The sequence below is a fragment of the Cololabis saira genome, chromosome 8, assembly GCF_033807715.1.
Source record: "Cololabis saira isolate AMF1-May2022 chromosome 8, fColSai1.1, whole genome shotgun sequence".
Lineage (NCBI taxonomy): Eukaryota > Metazoa > Chordata > Actinopteri > Beloniformes > Belonidae > Cololabis > Cololabis saira.
This window is the reverse complement of record NC_084594.1, coordinates 23,281,939-23,305,719: the sequence shown is the minus strand read 5'-3', so window position 1 is coordinate 23,305,719 and position 23,781 is coordinate 23,281,939. Positions and strand designations below refer to the sequence as shown.

Here is a 23,781-nt window from a genome sequence, read left to right as displayed (position 1 = left end):
TTTTTTACCATCTCCTCATCTTCTGCTAGCACCAAGTCATACGCACTCAGTGCAACACAAAAGATAATGGCTGTTACTCCTTCAAAACAGTGAATCCACTTCTTTCTCTCCGAGCGCTGGCCTCCCACGTCAAACATTCTGCAATAACAAAACAAGACAAAACAAGGAAATAAACTGTGAGTTTCTGTGAATGGGGAGTGAGGCCTCAACAAAAGTAGGGTGAGAAATGCACAATCTGACGAGGTCCGATGTCACCTAACAAATCAATTTTGACAAATCCAAATCAAACCCTCTGTGTTTTCAAGTGATTCCCATCTATAGTAATTGGGACAAATGGACCAGAATCATAAAAAGGTTACTTTCTTCCTATTGATTGCCTCCGTGTATTATTCATGGCAAATACTGAGTCTGGGACACGGTAAATATCATCAAGTCTATCAGGAAACAGGTCACAGCCATGTGCATGCCATTGCCTGTTTTATCAGTTCTGTTTAGCTGCTTTAAAAAGTAATGTTTCATACAAAGTGCAAGAGCCGAAAAATACAAAGCACATAATTGAAAAATCTAGAATGACTTTTTTTCATGTTTCAGCTTTATTTATGTAATATATTCCATACATGTTATATATTTGCTTAGTTTCCAACCTTAAAAGCATCTTTTGCACATCCTCTATCTACACATCCATTACTAACCCACACGAGTGCTCAGGCTGGGTCAGAACATATTTTATGTAAGACCAACAGCAGCGTGCCCTATCAGGCATACTCTTACATTTCTCTCAATACAGCTCTTGATTTATTGAGCGAGCGCTTACCGGGCAGGATCACATTTATTCAGACAGCTCTTAAAGCAATCATGATGATCGAGCCTTTCATTGCTGGTGTAATGTTGGCGTCTGAGGGGTGGAATTTCACATTTTGAATAACATATCTGTCAGCCTTCTTTGCTTTTAACATGGGGACCATTTTATTTTCATGGTAGTGTGGTAAACGCAGCATATGGACTACTGTTACACATATACATGGTAGGTTGTGTGGCCTTTGTTGGTTTTAGGTTTGTAATGCAATGTCACTGTGTCTGCACTCATGTGGACTACTGGAATGAAAGCAGCAGTGGTGACATATCCATATTTAATGTACAGGCTCTTTACTGTTGTTTTTTTTGTTTTGCCTTGAAGTGCTCCAAAAATAGTGTCAAGGGAAGAATTCACTGGTCATGCTTCCAATGCTCTTGTGTGGAAAATAAGACAAAAAGAAGGAAACAAAGCATCAGAGGTGAGTAAACCCAGTGTCACATAAAATACAGTGTCTCACTATTGGTTCAGTTCATAAGGGAGAACTCCCTGAACTCTGATGATAATGATTAAAATAGGTAAAACACTTGATTTGCCATGAAGGGGATGGGAGAAGAGTGGAAAAACACATTCACTTTTTTCCTTTATGCATTGGAAATATCTCAATTCTAACCATGTGATCTTACTTGAAGTGCAGCTCCTTGAAGGTGAAGTGAGTCTCCACGATGCCGGTAGTCTTAACCCGAGTTCGTAGCACATCCTGCTGAGTGGGGATGTAATCCGCTTTTGCTATCCTCTCCAGATCATTCAGATAACTAAAGAAAGAAACACAGTTGATTCGGACTTCAAAATGGCAACCTACAAGTAGGTGATAACAAACAAATGCTTTACCTTATGCGTTACTCATATATACCCCAGTGTATTGGGTTGTCTTGCAGAACCACAGTTCCACATGGCTGCCACAATCCATAGGTTTCTGCAGAGCGGTTATAAAGGAGCTGATTCCATCCAACCTCAGTTGATCCCAAATTGTTCAAATGGGTGGCACAAACAAGCCTGGGAGTTGGTTGGAACACACTAGCTTACCTTAGCTACCACAAGTTTGCTACCTTTGTTTAGCTTAGCTCATGCTAACTAATGTTACTTCAAATTACAAACATTCTGATCACATCCATGCTCATTTCAAGTGGCGTTATGAGGACTGCAGGTGACTCTGCGAAAAACATCCCATGCCCCGTGAAAGTATTTTTCCTCACACGTTCTATTAACAATACTATTTGAATATGTGGAAAATCTACAGTCTCTTGTGCTCGACATCAAGGTATCATCTGCATGTTTTCAATTTAAACAGATAGACATCAATATTCTCTGCAAGTCAGTTTTGACATGCTCACACTTTGCTCAGTGCACAGAGGGATCGATTTACTGATGCTGATGGTTAAACTATGAATTGATTGTTGTTAGAGATAGAGATTATTGTTTGTCTCTGTGTAGTTCTGTATTTGTAGAAATCGCTTTGAAGCATGTGAAGATTGTTTTTTTTCTTTTCTCATCCCCTTGTGGATCCGAGAAACGTCTTATTCTATAGAAAGTCAATATAGGTCTGACCCATTCACACTCACTGCTAACATTTAGCCAGCTGATCAACATGTGCATGAAGCTAATTATCCACTGCCTCCCAACTCTGCAACATATCTCACAGGAAATGGTGTGCTTTATATTATTTTATCTGTGAAATTAATAGGTCAAATCTAATTATCAGCTGCACATAAGATTTTCAAGTCTGCTGGTGCATAGCAGTTGTTTCTTTTCTTTTCTTTTTGTGTGCATGTTGGGATCTGTCACAGATATGTGTTTTGGAGATGCATCACTTCAATCTGCAGTGATGGGCTTGTTGTGAGTGAGACGAGGTGACAATGTGGATTGCAAATGTTAACTCTGTATTTACACTGTATCAAACTGGGTCCTGGCTGTTTGACTTGTACCCCAAAAGCTATGTGAGAGATTATCACTAGACCCACTAGCACTTTAAACAATCAAGTAAGGGTTTGTGAGAGAATTTCTAAGGAAATGTGCATTTATCTACATTGTTTTACTTCTGAAAGTTGTTGTAATGCTGCTTCTATGAATCTTTCTGATATAGTAATCCAAGTCAGAAGTGGCATAATAATCATTTGAGATCTTTTCCCTTTAAAAAGCAATGTGAGAAAAATGTTAAGACCGTAACACCATAAGACACAGATGCAAACTCAAATTAATAAAGCATTAAGATGGTTGGTTGTATCCTTCCGAACCAGAGAACTGGAGAACTTTCACTCATTTTGCGTTTATATCGTTAAGTCCTCCATTTAGTACTTATATTTCTCATTTCTCCTCTGTCTCATTCCATTTCACTCTAGTTTCTGACAGACTGTCGGTCAGTAGGGGGCTGTAGAAGCATCATCGCCATGCTTGACACAGCCTGCCCCACTTACACGGGCACTGCATCATCTATCAAAGCCAGCTGGGAGCTTTATTTGCACAGCCAAGCTTGACTTCGCAGTGAAAAGATAGGGCTCAGTTATAATGATTGCACTGTTCCTGCATGTCACATCGTTGTGATTTTACTAACTGATGAGCTTACAGTACCTGGTTGCTTTACTAAAACAAATGAAAACAGAACAAATTATAAAACAAACACTTATCAGTCTCATCCGAGCAGCAGAAAATAAAGTAGTTCAAAATCAACTGCCATAAAATGTCATTAACATGACAGAAAAAAAAGAATAGCAAGAACTATTCATTCTCAATTTTACTTTGGAAGTAATTTTTTAGAACACAGTTTTCATCTTTCATTAACCATTAACCTTACTGTGCCATCAGGTTTCAGGAATAAAGATCACACCCAGGGAGGGAGGAATAATCGCTAAACTGATTTTATTAGTCTGTCTCTCCAGTCTTCATCAAAGAACTCAAATAGGTTGTCAGCACGCATCAGAGTAACTGCAAACAGCCCCCCAATACCAGGAATCTTTCCCAGACATTAATATGACACCAGTGACTAGGTAAATAATACAACCATAAACATGTGCAGACAACTAAATCTAAACCTGTTTTATATTCTTAGTCGAGTGCTATATTTATGTTGAAAGACAATAATCCACTGAGTGACAGGTTCGTTAATGAGAGGATGTGACAAGTGGCTGTGATCTTAACAGTTACATATGGTTCACACAGAGTCCTGCAGGACCAGATCAATCAGTGGTTGGTCCACAAGTAGAAGATGCTTTAAGTTACAGTTTGAAAATGTCTAAACTGTGTAAGCCATAAAAAATCTGATATTTAATTGACTATGCACCAAGCTGGATATAACTCTACTGATAACACAGTAAATGCTTTTTGGATGTTGTTGCTTTACAACCTGCAATGGGCCAGCACAAAACAAAATAGCCTAAACAGGTTTTTTTTCCATGTTATAAAAATTAAAATGTAAAAATTAAAAAATGGTGCATGCATTTGTACTCATCCACTCTGTTTTTGTTTCTAAACTCAAATTATTTAATTGTGGAGCTGCTCAATACCTCCAGAAATCATAGACTTAGTACATCTATGTCCACCTATATGTAATCTAAGAGCAACATGAGCCTTCAGTCTTGTAGAGAATTAAAAGGCTGACGATTGCGAATAACCTTAAAGTGTTTTTCTAAAAAAGACCAGAATCAGAAATGTTTTTCATTATCAGTGCCAAATATGTCACAATCATGGTTAAAACTAAGTTTTCAGCTTCTTAAGAGGCCATAAAAATGAAATAAAATGCATACCCTAGTGATTTTAAGGAACGCATTTGAAGTCACGCAGAATAAACAAGACTTAGATCATACTGAAAATTTGTTATGCACAGGGCTCAACTGCCGGCTCCCCATGTATGCATACATGCATATATGGAGGTACGTGTCTCTGGCTCTTTACTTTGTGACTCCCCTCTCTCCCTGTCTAGCTAGTGTGTGTGTGTGTGTGTGTGTGTGTGTGTGTGTGTGTGTGTGTGTGTGTGTGTGTGTGTGTGTGTGTGTGTGTGTGTGTGTGTTGTTTTCCAGCTGTTCTCTATTCGACTGGAAAAAGCTGGAACAGTTCTGCCAGAAGGAATGAGCATGAATCTCAAAGGCTAGATGTAGTAATCTTATATAAAGACATAATCCCAAAACATTTTTTAGCTGTTATTTCTTGTTGGTTTTATAATTAAAAATGTTTTGCACCTCCAAAGTGATGGATATGTTGTTTTGTTCATGATACAAACACCATGAAAGAAATCCCCTTTAATCCCATTTTTAAAGGCTAAAAATAAGGGAAACGTTTAAAAGGACTGATTACTTCTGCAACATACACTCACTAATTCATACTCACTATGCTGCTGAGTCATTAAGCTGGTATTCTCGCGACCTTGTAAAGCAACTCTGTATGCCACTGTCGGCCCACAATCGCCTGATCACGTTGGCCAAGTCATCAGGAAGGATCCCCTGCTCCTCCGCAGCTGCAGACAGGGCAAAGAGTTGCTGGGCATCGTCCTGCAGGGGGTGATGAGGACACGTGTTACAGGGAATGCTTGTGCCAAGACCAGAACAGGCATGTTTTTCTTCAAAACATTAAAGTAAATGCCTATAATTGCTAGTTCATTAGATAATTATCTCATAAAGTCGGTCTTAACACAGTACTCGAATGCACATGTGCACACTGAAATGGCTTTTGGTTTCAATAACAGACTGTAATTTAATTTCTTGCAGTTTGTTTTCACTTTGATAATTTCTCTTATTTTTCCATCTTCCTCCTTGTATGAAATTAGAAATCTCCAACCTTTAATAATTTTGATAAGAAATAAACAATAAACATTTTGTGCAAGTGTTAGCACAAAAGTGGCACTTGACTGTAGTGGCAGTATTCTGAAAAACTCTAAATACGTGAGCACATTTCAGATTTGGGGATAGCTACATAATCCAGTATTTTATCAATCTTTCTCAACTGATTTAAAGTATATTTACATTCTTGGTCATTTACTATTCTTTTTTTTCTGACCATTATAACACATTACTGCATTTTTGTGCTTGAAATTGTCAAATAGCCCTACGTTCTAATACAACCTATCGGTGGGCAATAAAGAGTTTAAGCTGAGCCGCAACATTTACTGTGAATCTGTTTTAAGGTGACAGAATGAGTATTTTAACTCCCCCTGCTCCCTCCCCCAAACTAAACACAGACAGTGGATGCAGTGTAAGTGAGAAAATTGATGTTTTTGTGTTCGAGCATGTGTAAACACACAAAGCACAAGCTGTGACTGTGTGTGTGTGTGTGTGTACTTCAACTGCGCTCATGTATACAAGTGTAGGCGAGCTAATGCACTAATTGCTGTGTGTGGGAGTGTGAGAGTACTGTCACGTACACACAGCTGTTAAAGAGATCTGTCTGTGAGAAATAAATAAACACACACACACTACCACCACTGAACCAATCAATTACAGCTTCAGTTTCAAAGCATACACAGTGGCTTCACAGTAAAAAGAAATCACATGGACAAACACAGTCCCGCAGGAATGAGTCTAGCCAATGTGAGATCTCACTTTTCCAAGGTTGCTCAGAGTTCACAGGATGCAGAAAAGTGCATGTTGCTTAAAAGCTGTGACTTGCCGATTTTGATGGTTGCTTGTGTTTCTGTTCTCATTTGTCCTTGTGTGCTATGCATCGTCTGTTTGTACGCGTTACGTATGTGTTTTAATTAGGCCTAGACCTCCGTTTTAATAATTACATTTATGATATACTCACTATGGGTATAGGGTGACTTAATTTTCATTGCATAGATGTACAAGAACATTTCTTGGGAAACTCCTTACAGTGGCACAAAGGACTGAAAAAACTGTGTTTTGGAGTTTAAAGGAAGTACTGTTAGTATTTATTAAGTAGGCACAGAGGAAAGTTTGCATCTGATAAGAATGGGCAGAGTAATCTTTTAAGTGAACCCATAATCAGGTTTCTGCTTATGGCCTGTGTTGTAACAGGACACAGACGGCGCCTGTGTTGTTGTTCAGGTCCAGGCTCCTGATCATCAGGAGTTCTGCTTATTTGTGCCGCTTCACTACATTGCGCTCCTCGTGTTAGACATTATTGAAATGAGCTGGTTGCACCTGTGTTTTTTGAAATCAGCAAGTTCAGGACAGGACCTTCAGAAATGGACACTGCAATCTTTACTGTTTATGGTTTTCAACCACTAGCTAGTTTACCAAGAATCTTAAATCTGCTGCTACCCCTCTGCCTGAACTCTACACAGTCTGCAGCTAAAGTGCACTACAAGAGACTGAAGACAATTAAGACCATGCACCACCCACAGTGTTTTAACAGACCAGCATCTATGAGGCATGCCTAATGAAGTTTGCAGGGGATTATCTCTTTTTCTGTTGCAGCTCACCTGGCCTTTAGGGCTGGCCAAAATACAATGTTATGGATTTAATGAGAGAATACAACACATACTTGCCAGAAGAATACTATACAAAACAGGAACTGAGATTCTGATATAAGAACAGCCCCCATAATCCTGGCATTATTATTAAACATTGCCCTTTTATTGAACATTAAATCTTAACATAGATTTAAAAGCATCTGATCAGACAGTCAAGGGTTTTAGATGGTTTAGATGGTAGATGGTTTAGATAGTGGCTACACGTCACATTTTGAGAGGTGAGAAAATCGGAAAATGGCGTATTGGCCTATGTTTTAATTTGCCATGGTAACAGTTAAATTAACGGTAAACGGGTCTGCTGATCTGGACTTCTTGGCTGTTTTTCAATTGCCACGAACACAAGTAGGGCTTAAAAAATAAAGCATTCTGAGAAACAGCACTTATTTCATTAGTCTCCATGTGAAGCTCAATGTTGATTGACTTCTATAAGTTTATCATCTAAAAAGATCTGATTAACACACTATATGAGCTGGATATAGTCTGAATTTTATTTCTTTTAAACACATCACTAATCACTGACATGTGCATTCAGACAGGATTAAAATCATCTCATGACCTCAGTGTTTGGTGAAATATGGTAGGTAATTTGCAGTGGAATTTTTACTTTACAAATCACAGACACGGCCCATTTGGACGGGATTAAAATCACAGACGTCCTCTTGGATTATTACAAATTATTATTATTATTAGTAGAAGTAATTAGTAATTATTATGACTATTTTGCTAGTTTTAAGAAACCTAGTCAAGAAAAGGTTTCTTACCCCATGGAAAAAATTAATTTTTGCTTAAAATAAGACAATTTTGACCAGATTAATGGAATATTATTTCTTTCCTATTTCTAAAGGGGCTGTTTTTGCAGTGTGTGTTTATTTTGCACTGCATTCTCCAAAAAGTTTTTTTTTTTTTAATTATTTTTCCTTCAAATAAAATCCTTTTTTTTTTCAAAAACACTGTCTCAGAGTGTTCTGAATGTGAATCAGTAAGTGCATAACAGTTAATCCTCAAAATGACTTCTAATTTAAGCTTAAACCACAGTCAGCTGCAGAGCAACAGTACAATTGGCTCAATACTTCCTATTCTAGGACGAAATCAGTGGTGAAGATTATTGTCTTAAAGTTTGCTTCGAGCTTATCTGGAAGCTTTCAGTATGGAGTTTGCACTTTCTCTCTTGCCTATGTAGAGTATCTCCAGCGCTTTGGTTTCCGCTAATATGCCAAAGAGAGGACTGTTTGAGAGTGCGAGGATGCATGGTTGTCTGTTTCTGTGATAATCTGATGGTGAGCATGTGAATTACGCATCCCCAAGTGTGTAACTCAAATTCATATCATCTATTCAGCTCCATACATCCTTTACATGTGAATTGCTTGCTGCAAAAACACAAGGTGGCAACAGCTAAATGTTGAATTCAAGGCCTTAAAATGCTTGTCCTCAAACCAACGAGTGACACCACAGTGTCTTTTGAAGTTGCCCAAAGAGTGACAAAGCTGACTTGCTTAGACTTCACAGTTGCTGGGCCACCTTCGAGGTCTTCTTTTTTCATGTAGGTATTTTTTCAAACATCAATTTTAATTTAAGTCACTGCTGATGCAGCAGAAAGTGTCTGCCATCGTATCTGCCAGTGTCTGCTTTATGAACTTCTCCTCCTGCAGGTCTTATGTGTGGTTTCAGACTCTTATCAGTCCATTACAACTGGAACTTAGAACAGAGCAAAGATGGAGGAAATAAAGTTAGCGAGACCAGGATTGTTTCCTTGCATTTCACAGAGATCAGAAAAGGATTACACTTTGTTCTACTCTCCACCGCATCAATGTTTCTGCTGAGAAAAAAGGCTGCTCTGAACAGGTGCGCGCTGGAATCAACGCAATCCCACGTTTGTTTTACTTTGACAAAGCTTACCAGTGTTATTGAGTCTTTTAGAAGTGCAGGGATAAGAAAAGAGACCGGGTTTCCCAGAGGCATCTCAGCCTTGAAACAATCTGTGTTCACAGGGTGGTACTGGGACTCTGGTGAGGGAATAAGACGTTTTCTTCCAAAAACAACAAGCATCCATCTGAGATTGGACCAGAGTGAGTTTAGGAACAAAGGTATAGTCGTGCGATTTCGGTTTTGGAACAGCTTTTTGTAAACCTTTAAGACTGTACTGGAAATACAACTGCAAGATGATGTTGATAAAAGCTTCACTGTGGCCTCAGGGTGATACTCGGCCTAAGGCTTACTTCATCGTACATCCTTAAACAATAATGAAGTCTTCTAGCCTTTGAGCTGATTGGTTAATCAGCCTTTATTTCTTGTGCTTATGCATTGCTTATTGCCTATAGATGAAATATTTGGGGAGGTAAATAAACACCAACTTTTGTGTAAGTACATTACAAACAAATGCTAGGCTGTAACAAATACATTGTGTGTGTTTTTGTCTCTTACCACTCTGGCAGGGTTGCTGTAGTCTATCTTGAGACTGGCCATGGCCTTAACAATGGCCATAATCGACTGGATGGTATTACTGTAGACGACCGCTCGATACTGCTTACACTCGTCTTCTGAGTAGCCGTCCTCATGGATGATCCTGAGAATATCAAGAAACATTTATTCCCTTTCATGGATAAGTTCACAGTCTGTAAAGTAAATCAAAGTAATTACGCTTGCTTCTCCCGGGATTCACACAGGACATTAAAAGATCCCTTAATGCAATTGCAGCGCAAATTGGAAGTCTGACTGTGGTGTCTGTATCCTATCAACTGCAGGAGAAGCACATTGAGAAAACAATCACTTCACAGCCGGCTCAATATGAGCAGGATGAATGATGAGTTAAATTTACAGGCATATAAAATCGATAGGCCATCGCATCAATAACTGCTTCAACATGAACTCCAAAAGAGACAAACTTGAGTTATCTCTTTGGAATGAAATATCTTAGAAAGTTAGATTCTTAGAGATTGAATGCTTAAAACCTACAACAACAGACCCAAGATGAGAGAAACGCCCTTCAATAAATCAGCAGAATTGAAAACCTAAACAGTTTGGAGCCCATACCCGGAGAAACAAACACTTTGGAGCAAACGTGGCGCCACCTGACTGACTGAAACATTACTCTGTCTTAGTTGCACATTAATCATTAAAAAAGAAATACTGGCAACGACTATAAAGACACAAGGTGGAAGAGAGAAAGAGACTGTTTATTAGACTTTATTGATTTTAGACTGATCCATGTGTCAAAGAAAGAGCATTTTGTCAACATTTAAGAGATCTTCAATCAAATGAAATAAAACACAGATGTTTTGAGTGGAGCTTGTGTTTTCTAAGAGACAACAAGAGTAAGATGGACCAAAAAGGCTGCTCTGATGTGCATACTCTGTATTTACTCGTTCACAATGTTTCTGCTCTGCTCTACTTAAACTACACCGATTACACCCAATTTTAATTATTATTTAAAGACACTCAAGAATTTTCTTTCACATTCTCAATGTTAATAATAAAAATACAATCCTGGTCTCCATTCTTTTAAAGATCTCCTCTTCTTCTCTTTTTTTTATGAAAAAAGGATGTAACTTCTTTTCTACTATTGGAACGAGTTGTTGCCTGAGTTTTGATGATGTTTTGTGTTTCAGTCATTGATCCACGTGTATCCAAACAAAAGAAAGAAAACTGAGCAGCGACAGAAGCTTCTGGTCTTTCTAAAGAAGACAAAGATAAATACACCAGACTTGATTAAAGGGTTGTTGTAACAAGGAAACTGTCACTATGAAGAATTGTGCAGCGTTCAGTGTAGCTTCTCATTCAATGGTGATGATGGAGCGGTTGTCTAAGTCAAGTAATAGATCAGATTTTCCTTAAATTGATAAAAACGGCGATATTAGCCCATTAAACTGTTCTGACTAGAACACAGAAATGACAAGTGGTTCTGTTAGTGAGATGCTTCTTAAAGGGGACCTATTATGAAAAACACGTTTTTTCTTGCTTTAACATATAAAGTGGTCTCCCCTCAGCCTGCCAACTCAGAGAAGGAGGAAAGCAACCAAATTCTGCAGTGTCTGTACAGCCGCCCGGATGAGCCGTCCAGTGTGATGTGGCTTCTACGAGCCGTTCAGATTCTGCTCCCTTTCGTTACGTAACCAAAATGAGATTTACAAAGGGTGGCCTCTGATGCGTGAAACCACGCCCACAACTAACTCCGCTGGCCGGCGCTTCCGCCATATTTTCGTGCCGATGTATCGTGTCATTCAGGCAGCCAATCAGCACAGAGCCTCATTATCATAGCCTCACTCAGAATCCTGCATAGATAATGAGGTTAGAGAATGGGAAGATAAAGACATGGCTCAGAGCAAAAACAATCAAAGGCTTGTTTTTAAGACATTCAAGGCCTGTTTAAAATATTATTATGGTAATGGTATTAGATGCCATAATAGGCCCCCTTTAATTAGCTTGTTGTGACTACTCAGTGTCAGAACATTATTTAAAAATATACTGCAGGAATGCACATTTGTCTGATCCAACAATGGCTTGGTAACAGATAAACATCTGATGAAGAGATGGGGTTTATGTTCTGTTTTTTTCAGTGGTTTCCAAAAAAAAAAAAAAATCAGGTTTTAAACATGGGCTGATCTGCTACTTCACATGAAATAATTCCTTCTTTAGTTCTTTTGTAAAACAAGAAATGAATGAGTCCACAATAACACCCTTAGGCCTGCCGACTGTCACTTTAACACATGGAGGTGGGTGAGCTGGAGAATCCATCTTCTACACATAAAAGGAACCAAGAATCAAGCATTACAGAAAGAAATTAGACTGATCTTTGTGACTTACTTCATTTGCTTTACAATTGTGCTCTTCCCAGACTCCCCAGCACCTGTAGGAAAATTAAAATAGTAAAGAGTTACACAGGAACCTCAACTGACTACGGAAAGGAAGTTCAGCCTCAGCAGTGGCTGTTTCTGCTCTGAAAACATGAGCAACCCTTGTACTATTTAAAAAAAATCTATTTCCTTTTTTTCAAATTATATAAATATTATTCAAAAGACAATAGGACAAAAATTCTATCTATTTTTTAAGGATATATTAAAGTTGTTACAAACTAGAACTCCCACTATTTTAAAATACCATTATGTTTTACAACTGCGACAAAGCAGCAGTAATCCTCTTGCAATGTTTGTTAACATGTTAACACGATAGCACTTTTTTTCAGCAGAGAGAAAATAACCCTTAGGAAGAACATAACACCCCTAGGAAGCAAAAGTCTGCAGCCTGGCTGTTCACAAGTCTACCCTTTCTGCCTTTTAGTTTCTGTGTATAGCTGTAGGGTTAATAGCACAAATTCATCACTCACCCTTTGGGACAATTAAGATATCTAAGACCCCAAGACCCTAGGGAAACCTTCAACTGGAGCTGGAATATGAATGTAAGTAGATTTCAGATGTTAAATGATTATGCTTAAATCATAAAGGGCACCAGACCTGACTGTGGGTCTGTGTTACTTGTAGAATTATAAAATTCTTGATAATGTCAAAGAAAATATAGAGATGATAGGAACATTGACAACTATCACTCCTTTAATTCACTTAAAATAACTATTAATCATGAGGGGACAGGAAGCAGCCAGTAAAATGACTGTTGGAGCTCTATTGATGAAGGCCGTACATAAAGCCTGTGACTGTACTTACTGGGGAAAGAACTGATGGCCAGTTATGAATAAACACTTCCATCTATGTGCAGGGATGTCAGAGAGGTTTAAAACAAACCCAGGGATCTCTTTCTGGTGATGAGAAGATTACCTCCCTCCCCTTTCCATTTCCTGCTCCATCATCGCCAACAACAGAAAAGTGGTTCCTGAGTTGGATTGAACTGAATGCCAAAAAAAGAACAGTGATAACAACATCGTTTGTAGCAAAGGATCAGACTTGAGTAGGCTACAAAAGAAAGTCCTCCGTCTCCTTCAACACATCCAACTCTCCCACAGACCCACTTGCACGGACGTCAGCTTGGCAGCATCTAGTCACCCACTACTGATGAAACAATCTGTATTCATGCACTGATGAGGTCTCCTGATTTCAGAAAGCTCACAAATATTCCGACTTAATGTATAAGCGCAATCATACAAATCACCTCATTACTTTCAATGTTCTTGTTTGGTTTGTTCTTCATTATTTATCATCTGTTTCATTTCAAACTCGAGGGGTTTTGATGTTATAGCTAGAATATTATTTGCAGGGTTTACATCTCCCGGTCACAGATTAGTTAGGCAGAAGTATAACTCCATCTTATCCCAGGTGGTTGTCATCACATATTTGCTGGTAATGAGCTGCAGTCATTGGGACATCACATTCAGGAGTTTCATCTAGCGTTGCTTTCTGAGCTTTTCTCTTTAGCTGTTTTTTCTTAATGTCAGTGGGCTTTCATGTGTTTTTTTTGTGCAACACACACACACACACACACACACACACACACACACACACACACACACACACACACACACACACACACACACACACACACACACACACACACACACACACACACACACACACACACACACACACACACACACAAAAGCTGCAAGCTGCAATCAAGTGGAGCCTGCTAGTCGAGTGTGAAGATATTCTGCTTGCTGACTGCAGCCCTGCAGGTAAGAGTTATACTGAGCTGGGTACCTACTTTTTCATTTTCAAATCACACCCTGCCTTCGTAACAGCAGTTCCAAACATAGGGAGACAAAAGAGAGACGCGAGGCAGGAGAATAGGCCTTTCATATATATTGCTTGTGATCCAAAAATGCAAGCGTCTTTAAAAGCACACACTACTGCTTCTATTCAGTCACTGTGACTGAGCAGAGATGAGAAGCATCATAAATCGGCTTATGCTCTGCCTCATGCTGGGTAAATATTAACTGCTGCAAGAACTTACAACAATGCATTGTCCTATTATTTCAAAGAGAATAGTTTTCCTACAAAAAGTAAATGCTATATTACTTGGAGTAGTGAAATTACTGCAAATATGATCTCATTTCATTGATGGTCTAATAGTGCGAAAACAATTATATGCGTCAGGGGGCATGGTGGCGCAGCTGGTAGTGCAGTGGGCGCTGAAGTGCGTGTTAGTTCCCTCATGACTTCGGCGGGTGGGGTTGGTGAAAGGGCCTTTCTGTGTGGAGTTTGCATGTTCTCCCCGTGTTCCCTAATGTGAGCTACCTCACAAAAACATGCACACAGTCCTGGGCTACACATGCCCCCTCTGGCCAGTGCAGGCCTCCCGGGGTTGGTAGAGGGAGCAATGCCCAGGACTGTAGCTTAGGTAGAGCACTGGGTGATGAAAATGGGAAAAAAATCGGGTAAAAAAATATTGAAAAGAAAATATATATATATGTTCAGCGCAATTAATAAAACCAATGTCTATTAAGACAACTGTAAAAGATAAATCATTGTGTAGGTTTGACATGGCCAGCTTTCTACTGAAGAAATAACTAATCTATGATTGTCTACTATTTGCAGTATTCTTGCCAACAACACGAAAGGCCCTTTCAGAGATACAGTACATAACATAATTAGTTTCATTAAACTGTTATCACTTTCACTTGTATCACTTTTCCACTTGTTTATATTTAACGCTGTACACTTCTGACTACTCCTGTTGTTTAGGGTAATGCAATCATGCAAAGATAAGCCTGATCTTTGATTCTGAAATGGAAACTCATGGTTAAGCATCTTGTCTTTGGGTAAAAGAAGACTTCATGTTCATGAATGCACAGATGAGCATGCATCAAACGTGGACCAGCACCAAAAAAAAAAAAGAATCAAAATAAATCTGGCAAAAGAATTGTTGATATAAAGAAAGAAACTCCTACAGATAACTTTATACATATGTATACAGTATGTATGTATAAAAAACATCAAATGACTCACTTTAGACTGTATTTGAGCCAAGTGTTTTAATTACAAGCCTAGGGCCATAATAAGTCACATTATAAACTGGGTGAGAGGAGCTGTGTACTAAAAGGAGAAGATAAGGCTTGCTTGAGTGTAGCGCACAGGGGACCGATTCCCTTTAAAAATGATGAGCACATTAGCTTAACCCTGTATGGCGTGCAGACAGAGCAGAGGAAGCCCAGCTCATCATGGTCGAAAGCAGATTGAGGACAAAGCAAAAGGCAGTCAAAGAAGAAATGTGATTGGACTCCCTGAGAGTAGAGGTGAACAACATGGACAAGACTGACAAATGGACCTGAATTACAGTAGGAACAAGGGGAGGATTTAGGTTTAAGTGTGTTAGAGAACTGAGTTTGAAGGGCAAGGTTTAGGAGAAAGTGTAATGGTGGAGAGCTATGCTTAAGGACCTGAAAAATTAAGTATTCATAGCAATTCAATTCAATTGGTAACTAATTTAGACAAATACAAGAGACTGAGGGGCATAAATGTTGCATGTCTGTGTTTGAACAGATACCTACAACAATAACACGCATTATCACACACAGCAGAAGTGAGAATGTAACATCAGCAGCAGTCTGAACCCCAGCGATTCTGTTTATCAGCAGTTTGGAAATCCTGCAACTATTTCTCAGTGAATACGTGAGACTGTGAAGTCTTGAGCACACTACAAGTTTTAGAAATAGGTTTCAGTTGCACCCAGATTTTTATTTATTTATTTTTTTTTAAATATCTCCAATTCTACCTCAGAATATTAAGTATAACTACTATTGGTATGGATGCTGTTAGCATATTCCAGGTAATTTATTCTTAGTCAGACATACACATTTTGAGCTTATAATAATGGTCCAAGGTCCAAGAACAACAGTCAAATGATGACCAGTTTTCTTGCTCCCAACAGTTCCTGAAACAGCTATATCCCATTATGGTCCTCTTGCTCACCAGTATTTATTTTTTGTGTTTCCGTAGGAATTATGGGATGGTGCTGTGAATCAAATAAAATTAAATAATTGATCATCAGCATATGTGATCACCTGTATAAAAGCAACTTTGATCACAAAAACTATGCTTCTCAAGTCTGTGATGTGCCATGTCATTCCTTCTGTGGAGACGCTGGACACATCTCAGTGTCATAAACCACCTTTTGCCTGAGTAACTGCCATGGGAGGATGACTCACGAGGCCGGCTGCTGCTCAAATGCCCCTTCACTGTCAGTCTAGCTTCTTCCCCCCCAACTGTGGTGTTGCAACTATTCATATTCAGCTTGCTTTCATATCAATTTAAAGAAAACTTGATACTTTTGGCATATGAAGCCTTGTTGCATCCCACTGGCGTGACTAACAGGCACATGAGGGTGATGCAATTCGATGTATGCATACACAAGGACAGTCTTTCTTTTAATTCAACAGAGTGAGGTTAAATTGTACAATAATTGATAAATACAGACCTGCTCTAACAGGAAAAATCTCTTTTCCTGCATATATTTGAGCATTTGTGGAGCTGGTTGGTCAGTAACATAATGAAAAAACTTGTCCAAGAAGCTGTAGAACCGATTGAAATTCATTTATTTAGTCATTTTCCTTAAGACAATGAATGTGAGATTTTAAATATGCATCAAATCTAGTGATATGAAGTATTGAGTCTAAGGAAACCAACAGAAAAATCTAACATTTTTCATTTGGATTCATTGTTTGAGATAAGCTTGGATCAAGACAGTTTAGTACATTTCCTTTTATCAAGAAGCAGTTATTGCCATGTTTTTTTTCTTCTTTTAGCCGTAAGTTGGCCCTACTCTGTGCTCCTATTGATCGGCCAGAACCTGGGGCCTGTACTACGAAGCAAGTTCAACATATCCAGGATATCTTTTCCTTATCCAGATTCACTAAGCGGGACAATTGCAATCACGCTAAGCGGTCACACGACGGTGGTTATCAACTCGGTATATCAACCCAGGTTTCTCCAATCTGGATATGAGCGCGTGCACATAAAAGGGGCGGTGTTTTCAGCGCATGACCAATCGCAAGCATGGAGAAGTCCGCTGTCAGAGCCGCTTATTTCAGTAGCGAAGAGCAAACAATAATTTTACGGAAATATGATGAGTATAGGCATAGAATACAGGCAAAAAGCAACACAGTTGCAGCTGCAAAATGCAGGAAAGACAGCTGGCAAAAGATCGCTGACTGTATAAATGCGTAAATTCATAGGGATATAAACATATATTTGAATATTCTGGGAATCTTAATCTTAAACTGTAAACCATGATCAGCAATATTAAAATAATAAAAGGCTTGCAATATTTCAGTTGATTTGTAATGAATCCAGAATGTATGACATTTTTTGTTTTTGTGTTTGCATTACAGAAAATCACAATATTCTAATTTTCTGAGACAGTCCTGTATATATTGGTTCTATAACTATTGTTGTTGGCCGATAACTTGTGCTGATGCTGTACCAAAGAATTGGGTTTTTTTATTTATTTTATTTAATTTTTTATTTTTTCAGGAGGGGGGTATTTAGTATTTTAAAGTGACTTGAATGTTCGAGGGACGAAATTGAAAATCCCTTTTTTCCTATCCCCTTACAAATGCATCTTCTTTTTGATTTCTTCTTGATTTATTTATTTAATTGGTATTAGTTTTGGATTGACTGTACATCGGATTTTGGGTGATGATTTGTTTTATTTATTCATTGATTGATTTATTTTTTATTTTCTCCTCCACCTCTTTTTTCTTTTTTTCCTTTTTTTTCGGATCGTTCATACAGGTACTCATCAGGGAAAGCAAAGCGGTTTTGGTGGTCCCTGAATACGCGTTCTCTTCGGAGGGATCCTCTCACGATCCGCGCACCAAGCTCCACTAGATTCTCTTCGAAAGGGCATGCCATTTTCCAAGAGAGCTGATTGGTCAGTGGGCGGTGCTTTTATACCCGGCGATCTGTATCTCGAACATAACCTGCTCCGGAGCAGGTTAGCTGTTCAGCATAAGTTACCATGGCGATGTGCCCCGATAAGAAGTGAACCACCGTCGTAGTCCTGAAAACCCAGGGTTAAACCTGAAGTTACCTCGCTAAACCCAAATCCCGCTTCGTAGTACAGGCCCCTGGTCCCCCAGCCACTTCAGTTTGTCAACAGAAAAAACAACAAAAAAAAACAACTCATCTTGTCTTACTTTACCCCAACATGCTGGTGAAAGCTTTCTACAAACCACCATTTTTAGCACAGGTGTTTCAGCTAATCAAGCAGCCCACCAACCACCAACTAAATCCTTTTCACATGGAGGGCAGAGAATGGTGGAAGAATTTAACACGGATGGATACGGTACTGTATGCTATTGCCTGCAGTGGAAAAGTAGGTCATCAGCCGTGCAGGGAGCAGTGGAGCTTCAGTGCTTTGCTCTGCAGAGTAAGATGCCTCCTACACTTTTAGTGTGCAGCTGATATTTAATTGCACCAGTAAAAGACAGGCATATGAAAAAAAAAAAAAAAAATGAGGAAAGGAAACCAAAGACACGCAAGTGGGAATCTCGTGTTATGCTTACAAATCAACAAATGCACACTGAGAGCACGAGACACATAAAAAAAGGAAGGGCTGCAAGTTCAGATGAGACACACTTCATTGCCATCTTATAACAGTGACAAGCAGCTCTTCACATTGTATCCTTTATGAGAGCTCAGCACATCCTTCAGCATCACTGATCATCGTGTTTAAAATTAAAGCCTGCAAACAATCAGTATGTCACGCTCTTCACTGCTTCCTACCTTTCTGATACAATGGAGGGTTTGCTGTTATTCCATTTGCATTTATGTATGTGATATTTACTTAGTAAAATAATTATGTTGACCATAAGTGCAACTACAAACGCATGGAGTGCTGCTGGGTGTATAAAAAGTATACTTCAGGTGCTCTTCGGCATGGGGATCCAAAAGATTGAAAAACAATTTAGAAAAACCGAGGCACTCAAGAAGTTAGAAAAATATAAAAAGCCTTTATTAAATCATGGCTTAGTAAAAGTTAAAATTGCCAACATGTTTCGGCCATGTAGGCCTTCTTCAAGGCAGATGACAAAGACAGAGGGGTCTCCTTCAGGCATCTCTTTAAACACAGGTAAGCAATCACATGATCAACTCAGGTGGTATCTATTAACCTGGTAGGAGCAAACAAAATGAGGAAAGGAAACCAAAGACACGCAAGTGGGAATCTCGTGTTATGCTTACAAATCAACAAATGCACACTGAGAGCACGAGACACATAAAAAAAAGGAAGGGCTGCAAGTTCAGATGAGACACACTTCATTGCCATCTTATAACAGTGACAAGCAGCTCTTCACATTGTATCCTTTACGAGAGCTCAGCACATCCTTCAGCATCACTGATCATCGTGTTTAAAATTAAAGCCTGCAAACAATCAGTATGTCACCGCTCTTCACTGCTTCCTACCTTTCTGATACAATATCCTCAGACACCATTGACAACCCAACCTCCTCTTTAGTGAACGTGACACATGCTGAGGAACAGGGAGTTACCTTTTCTAATTTATTTCCTTCTACATGCTCCCTCATGGTAGTGCAATATTATATATGAGAGAAATGTATCCACTATAACAAATGGAACAACTTGTGACATTGTATGATGGTGATTCTATGGTCTCAAGTGTTGGATCTATCTATAAAAAGACAAAAAAACAGAAAAAGAAAAAAGTCTATCTGCCAGCATTTGATTATATCAGAGTGTTTTTTTTTTACCTTACCGTGATTTTTGTCATCATTATATATTTATTTATTTTTACAGCATAATAGGAGTAATCTGCCTTTTCATAATGAGGTTACTCATGTAGGCAGCACAGTCACGCTTCTTCTTCTGTTTGCCACTCCATCAAAAAAAAAAAAAAGATTCTCTTCAGCCAGCTAGTAACATTTGGTTTTACATGTTTATACCATCTGACTGTACCAGAGTGAACCACAGTTCCACAAAAAAAACTTTTTCGAGAAGCGGAAAAAGAGTTTAGACTTCATAAGAGACTGACACAATGATTCTGTCGCATGTGTTTTTAAACCTCTGTGTTTGTGTAGAGGAGAAAAGAAAAAAATAACTTTTTAAACTTCATATGGGTAATGTGAGCAAATGCTTGTCCATTAAGATCAAGTTCATAGCGGCCAGTTTATGTCTTATACAGAGGGGCAAAAAAGTATTTAGTCAGACACCAGTTGGGCAAGTTCCCCCACTTAAAAAGATAAGAGACCTGTAATTGTAATCACAGGTATATCTCAACTATGAGAGACAAAATGAAAAAAAGAAATCCAGAAAATCACATTCTCTGATTTTTAAATAATGTTTTTGCAAATTATACTGGAAAATAAGTATTTGGTCAATGACTAAAGTTCATCTCAATACTTTGTTATATACCCTTTGTCGGCAATGACAGAGGTCAAACGTTTTCTGTAAGTCTTCACAAGGTTTTCACACTCTGTTGCTGGTATTTTGGTCCATTCTTCCATGCAGATCTCCTCTAGAGCAGTGATGTTTTGGGGCTGTCGCTGGGCAACGTGGACTCTCAACTCCCTCCAAAGATTTTCTATGTAAGCAGTCACATGGTCAACTCAGGTGGTATCTATTAACCTGGTAGGAGCAAACAGGCACATCAATCAGATGCAGAGGAGACCAAACAACCAATCAGCATAAGCAGCAAAGAAAGTAACAAACAGCAATACGAACAGTAATAATACAAAAGACAACCAAAAAAGAAATTATAAAGTCATATTTTTCAAATGTTTTGAAGGTGAAAGAAAACTTCTAAAATGTTTTAAAGCAGGAAAATGGATCAAATTAGAGAAATGTTTCAAGGAAATCTTCTAAAGTTTGTAATCATCTAAAAGTACCGTATTTTCGCGACCATAAGGCGCACATTTTTTTTTTTTTTTTTTTTTTTAAATGTGCCGGGCGCCTTAAGAAACGGTGCGCCGTGTCTATTACCTGAATTACGGTAATGTGAGGCCGGCCACCATGAGAACGGTAAAGGGAGAAGGGGGCGGGTGAAGCCCCCGTGAGTTGCGACGTGAATGAGACTCCACTGAGCTGTTTAATGCGTAAACAGATGATAAAGACTTTTAAGGATTTGCTTGATGTGTAAAGTGAAATAAAATACAATCAAACTAAGTTTTGCTCCGCTCTATTTAAATAAGCACACGTTAAAGGTTAAAGCCTCGTGATGCGCGCTGCTGCAGCCGACTTCCTGGTTTCCAAAGCGGTCCGATCGACCTGGTTCCGGGCAGCTTTGCGAGCAGAGATTTCTGGGGTCTGTCTCAGGTCAGATCAGCTTCACACTCCGAGATTTGCAGCCAAATCTGTCGGTTACAAACCCGGTACCGGATCCCGACATGCGCGGGTGTGTATTGGCGGCGCGACACACACAGATTCTCATGTATGTGGTGCTGGACTGGCGCAGCTGATGGACAGAAACCTATGGGGATTTTTAAAAGAAAAACTTTGCATAAGACGTTTCCAGCCGGAGTCATTATAAGGACGAATGAAAAGGGGGGGCTGGATGAAGGGATGATGATCAAGAAGCTGATTCCAGGTCTGGAAATTCGGACTGGTGCAGCTGAATCAGCGGAGCTCGTGTCGGATACAAACCCCGGTACCGGCTCCCCGACAACGCGTGTGTGAGCGGGTCCAGCGCGGCGGTCCCGGGACGCGGGACCCGGGACCGCCGCGGGACCAGCGCGGGGCGGGGGGGGCGGACCGGGACCGGGACCCGGTCCAGCGCGAGGGAGCAGACGGGGAGCGGACCCGGTCCAGCGCGGGGGGGGACGGAGCGGAGCGGGACCGGGGACCCGGGACCGCCGCGGTCGGGATCCGCAGCACAACGGGGTATGAAAAGTTTATTTAGTCTTGTGCTTGGCTGCCACGCTGATGGACAGAAACTGCCGGCTATGGTGATTTTTAAAAGAAAGGCGTTGCCTAAACAGACTTTTCCAGCCAGAGTGAAATGAAAAGGGCTGGATGGATGAGGAGATGATCGGGTGGCTGAGACAGGTTTATGTGCAGCCAGCGCCCCGGTGGTTTTTTTTAATTCTTTAATGCAGAAACAGAATATGGCGGTGCTGGACCCCCCCGGGGAGGGGGAAACGGTGCGTGATTGTAGGTCTGTGTCGGTGAGAATGCGGTATGGAAGGGTCCTGCCATGGAGGATTTGAGCCTCCATTGGCAGGACATCAAAAACTTAATAATTTATCAATATTATATTATACAAAGATGGTTATTATTATTATTATTATTATTATTATTATTATTATTATTATTATGTATAGTATATTATTATTAGTATAGGTATCGGATAGGTGAATGGATGAATGAATGGGATGCCTGGGTCTGGGGCCCTCCGTTGTCGGGCCTGCGCGGGTGTCGCCTTGTTGGGGGGTTCCCTCTCTCCGGGCCCGTCTCCGGTCCCCCCCGCTGCCTCTACGGCGGGGCGCCCCTCTGGTCTTGGAGGGCCACTTTCGTGGGGGACGGGTGCGCCTGCCCGCGTCGGCGGCCGGGGCGGCTCTGTCTCTCCGGGCAGGCTGGCCCCCTGCCGGGTGGGGGTCGTTGGCCTGAAGGGTGAGGGCCTCCTGGCCGCGTGTCCGGCCCGGACCGGGTGGCCGGGGATTGCCTGGGTCGCGGTCCGCCGCCGCGGGATCCCTGGCTGCTTCTTTCCGCGCCGTGGGGGCCCCGCCCGCGGGCCCCCTCGGCCGCCGCCGGGTGGGGGGGGGGCCTCGCAGGCGGTGGGTTGCCTCCCTCCTACTTCTCCCCTCTGTGGGGTTTGCCGGTGGCCTGAGTTCCGGGCTCTTCCTTGTCGGCCTCTGGTCTCGCGGGTGGCGGGGTCGCTCCCCCCCTCCCCCACTATAGATACACTTCAGGTGGAGCTTTGTTTGGTTTATTACACACACACACACACACACACACACACACACACACACACACACACATATAGTCATTTAGTCGCACACACACACACACACACACTAACACACACACACACACACACACACACACACACACACACACACACACACACACACACACACACACACACACACACACACACACACACACGCATGATCTTATACATACAAACACACACACATAGACATACACACTGGCTTGTTCACCTGCATGCTGGCTCTCTAGTTTTTGGGTTTAGGTAGCGGTAGCGATAGCTTAGCTCAGACTGCGATCAGATCTCAAGATTTAGGTCGATTGCTGTTCGTGTTTTGGTTGGCTCCGTGCCGGTTTCGTGCTTTGTTTGTGGTTTTTTGTTGCAGATTTCCAGTGCTTGACGTGTGTCTCCGTGTGTTCCTGCTTCCTGGATTGGCAGTGGATGTCGTCACCCCCCCCACCCCCTCCCCCCCCCGAAAAAAAAAAAAAAACACTGGGTTTGTATGTGTATATTTATGTATGTGTACGCATATGTGTGCGTATATATATGTATATATTACATATAGTAATAATGCACATATATACACTTTTGGTTTCTACCGTCATGGTATCAATCAATAATATGTGTGCAGACAAGGTAAAAAAAAAAAAAAAAAAAAAAAAAAAAAAGAAACAGAACATGAACC

General features: G+C 40.4%; 1 protein-coding gene across 1 annotated transcript in view; it reads right to left on the bottom strand.

Moving 5' to 3' along the window:
• Window positions 1-23,781, bottom strand: part of gnai2b (guanine nucleotide binding protein (G protein), alpha inhibiting activity polypeptide 2b) — a 56,494-nt gene that overhangs the window by 4,600 nt on the left and 28,113 nt on the right. The window contains exons 2-6 of the mRNA XM_061727306.1: window positions 12,075-12,117; window positions 9,696-9,837; window positions 5,174-5,334; window positions 1,480-1,608; window positions 9-138 (exon numbers count right to left, since the gene is read on the bottom strand). Of these exons, the coding sequence (XP_061583290.1) occupies window positions 9-138; window positions 1,480-1,608; window positions 5,174-5,334; window positions 9,696-9,837; window positions 12,075-12,117 (605 nt within the window). The remainder of the gene's footprint in view (window positions 1-8; window positions 139-1,479; window positions 1,609-5,173; window positions 5,335-9,695; window positions 9,838-12,074; window positions 12,118-23,781) is intronic.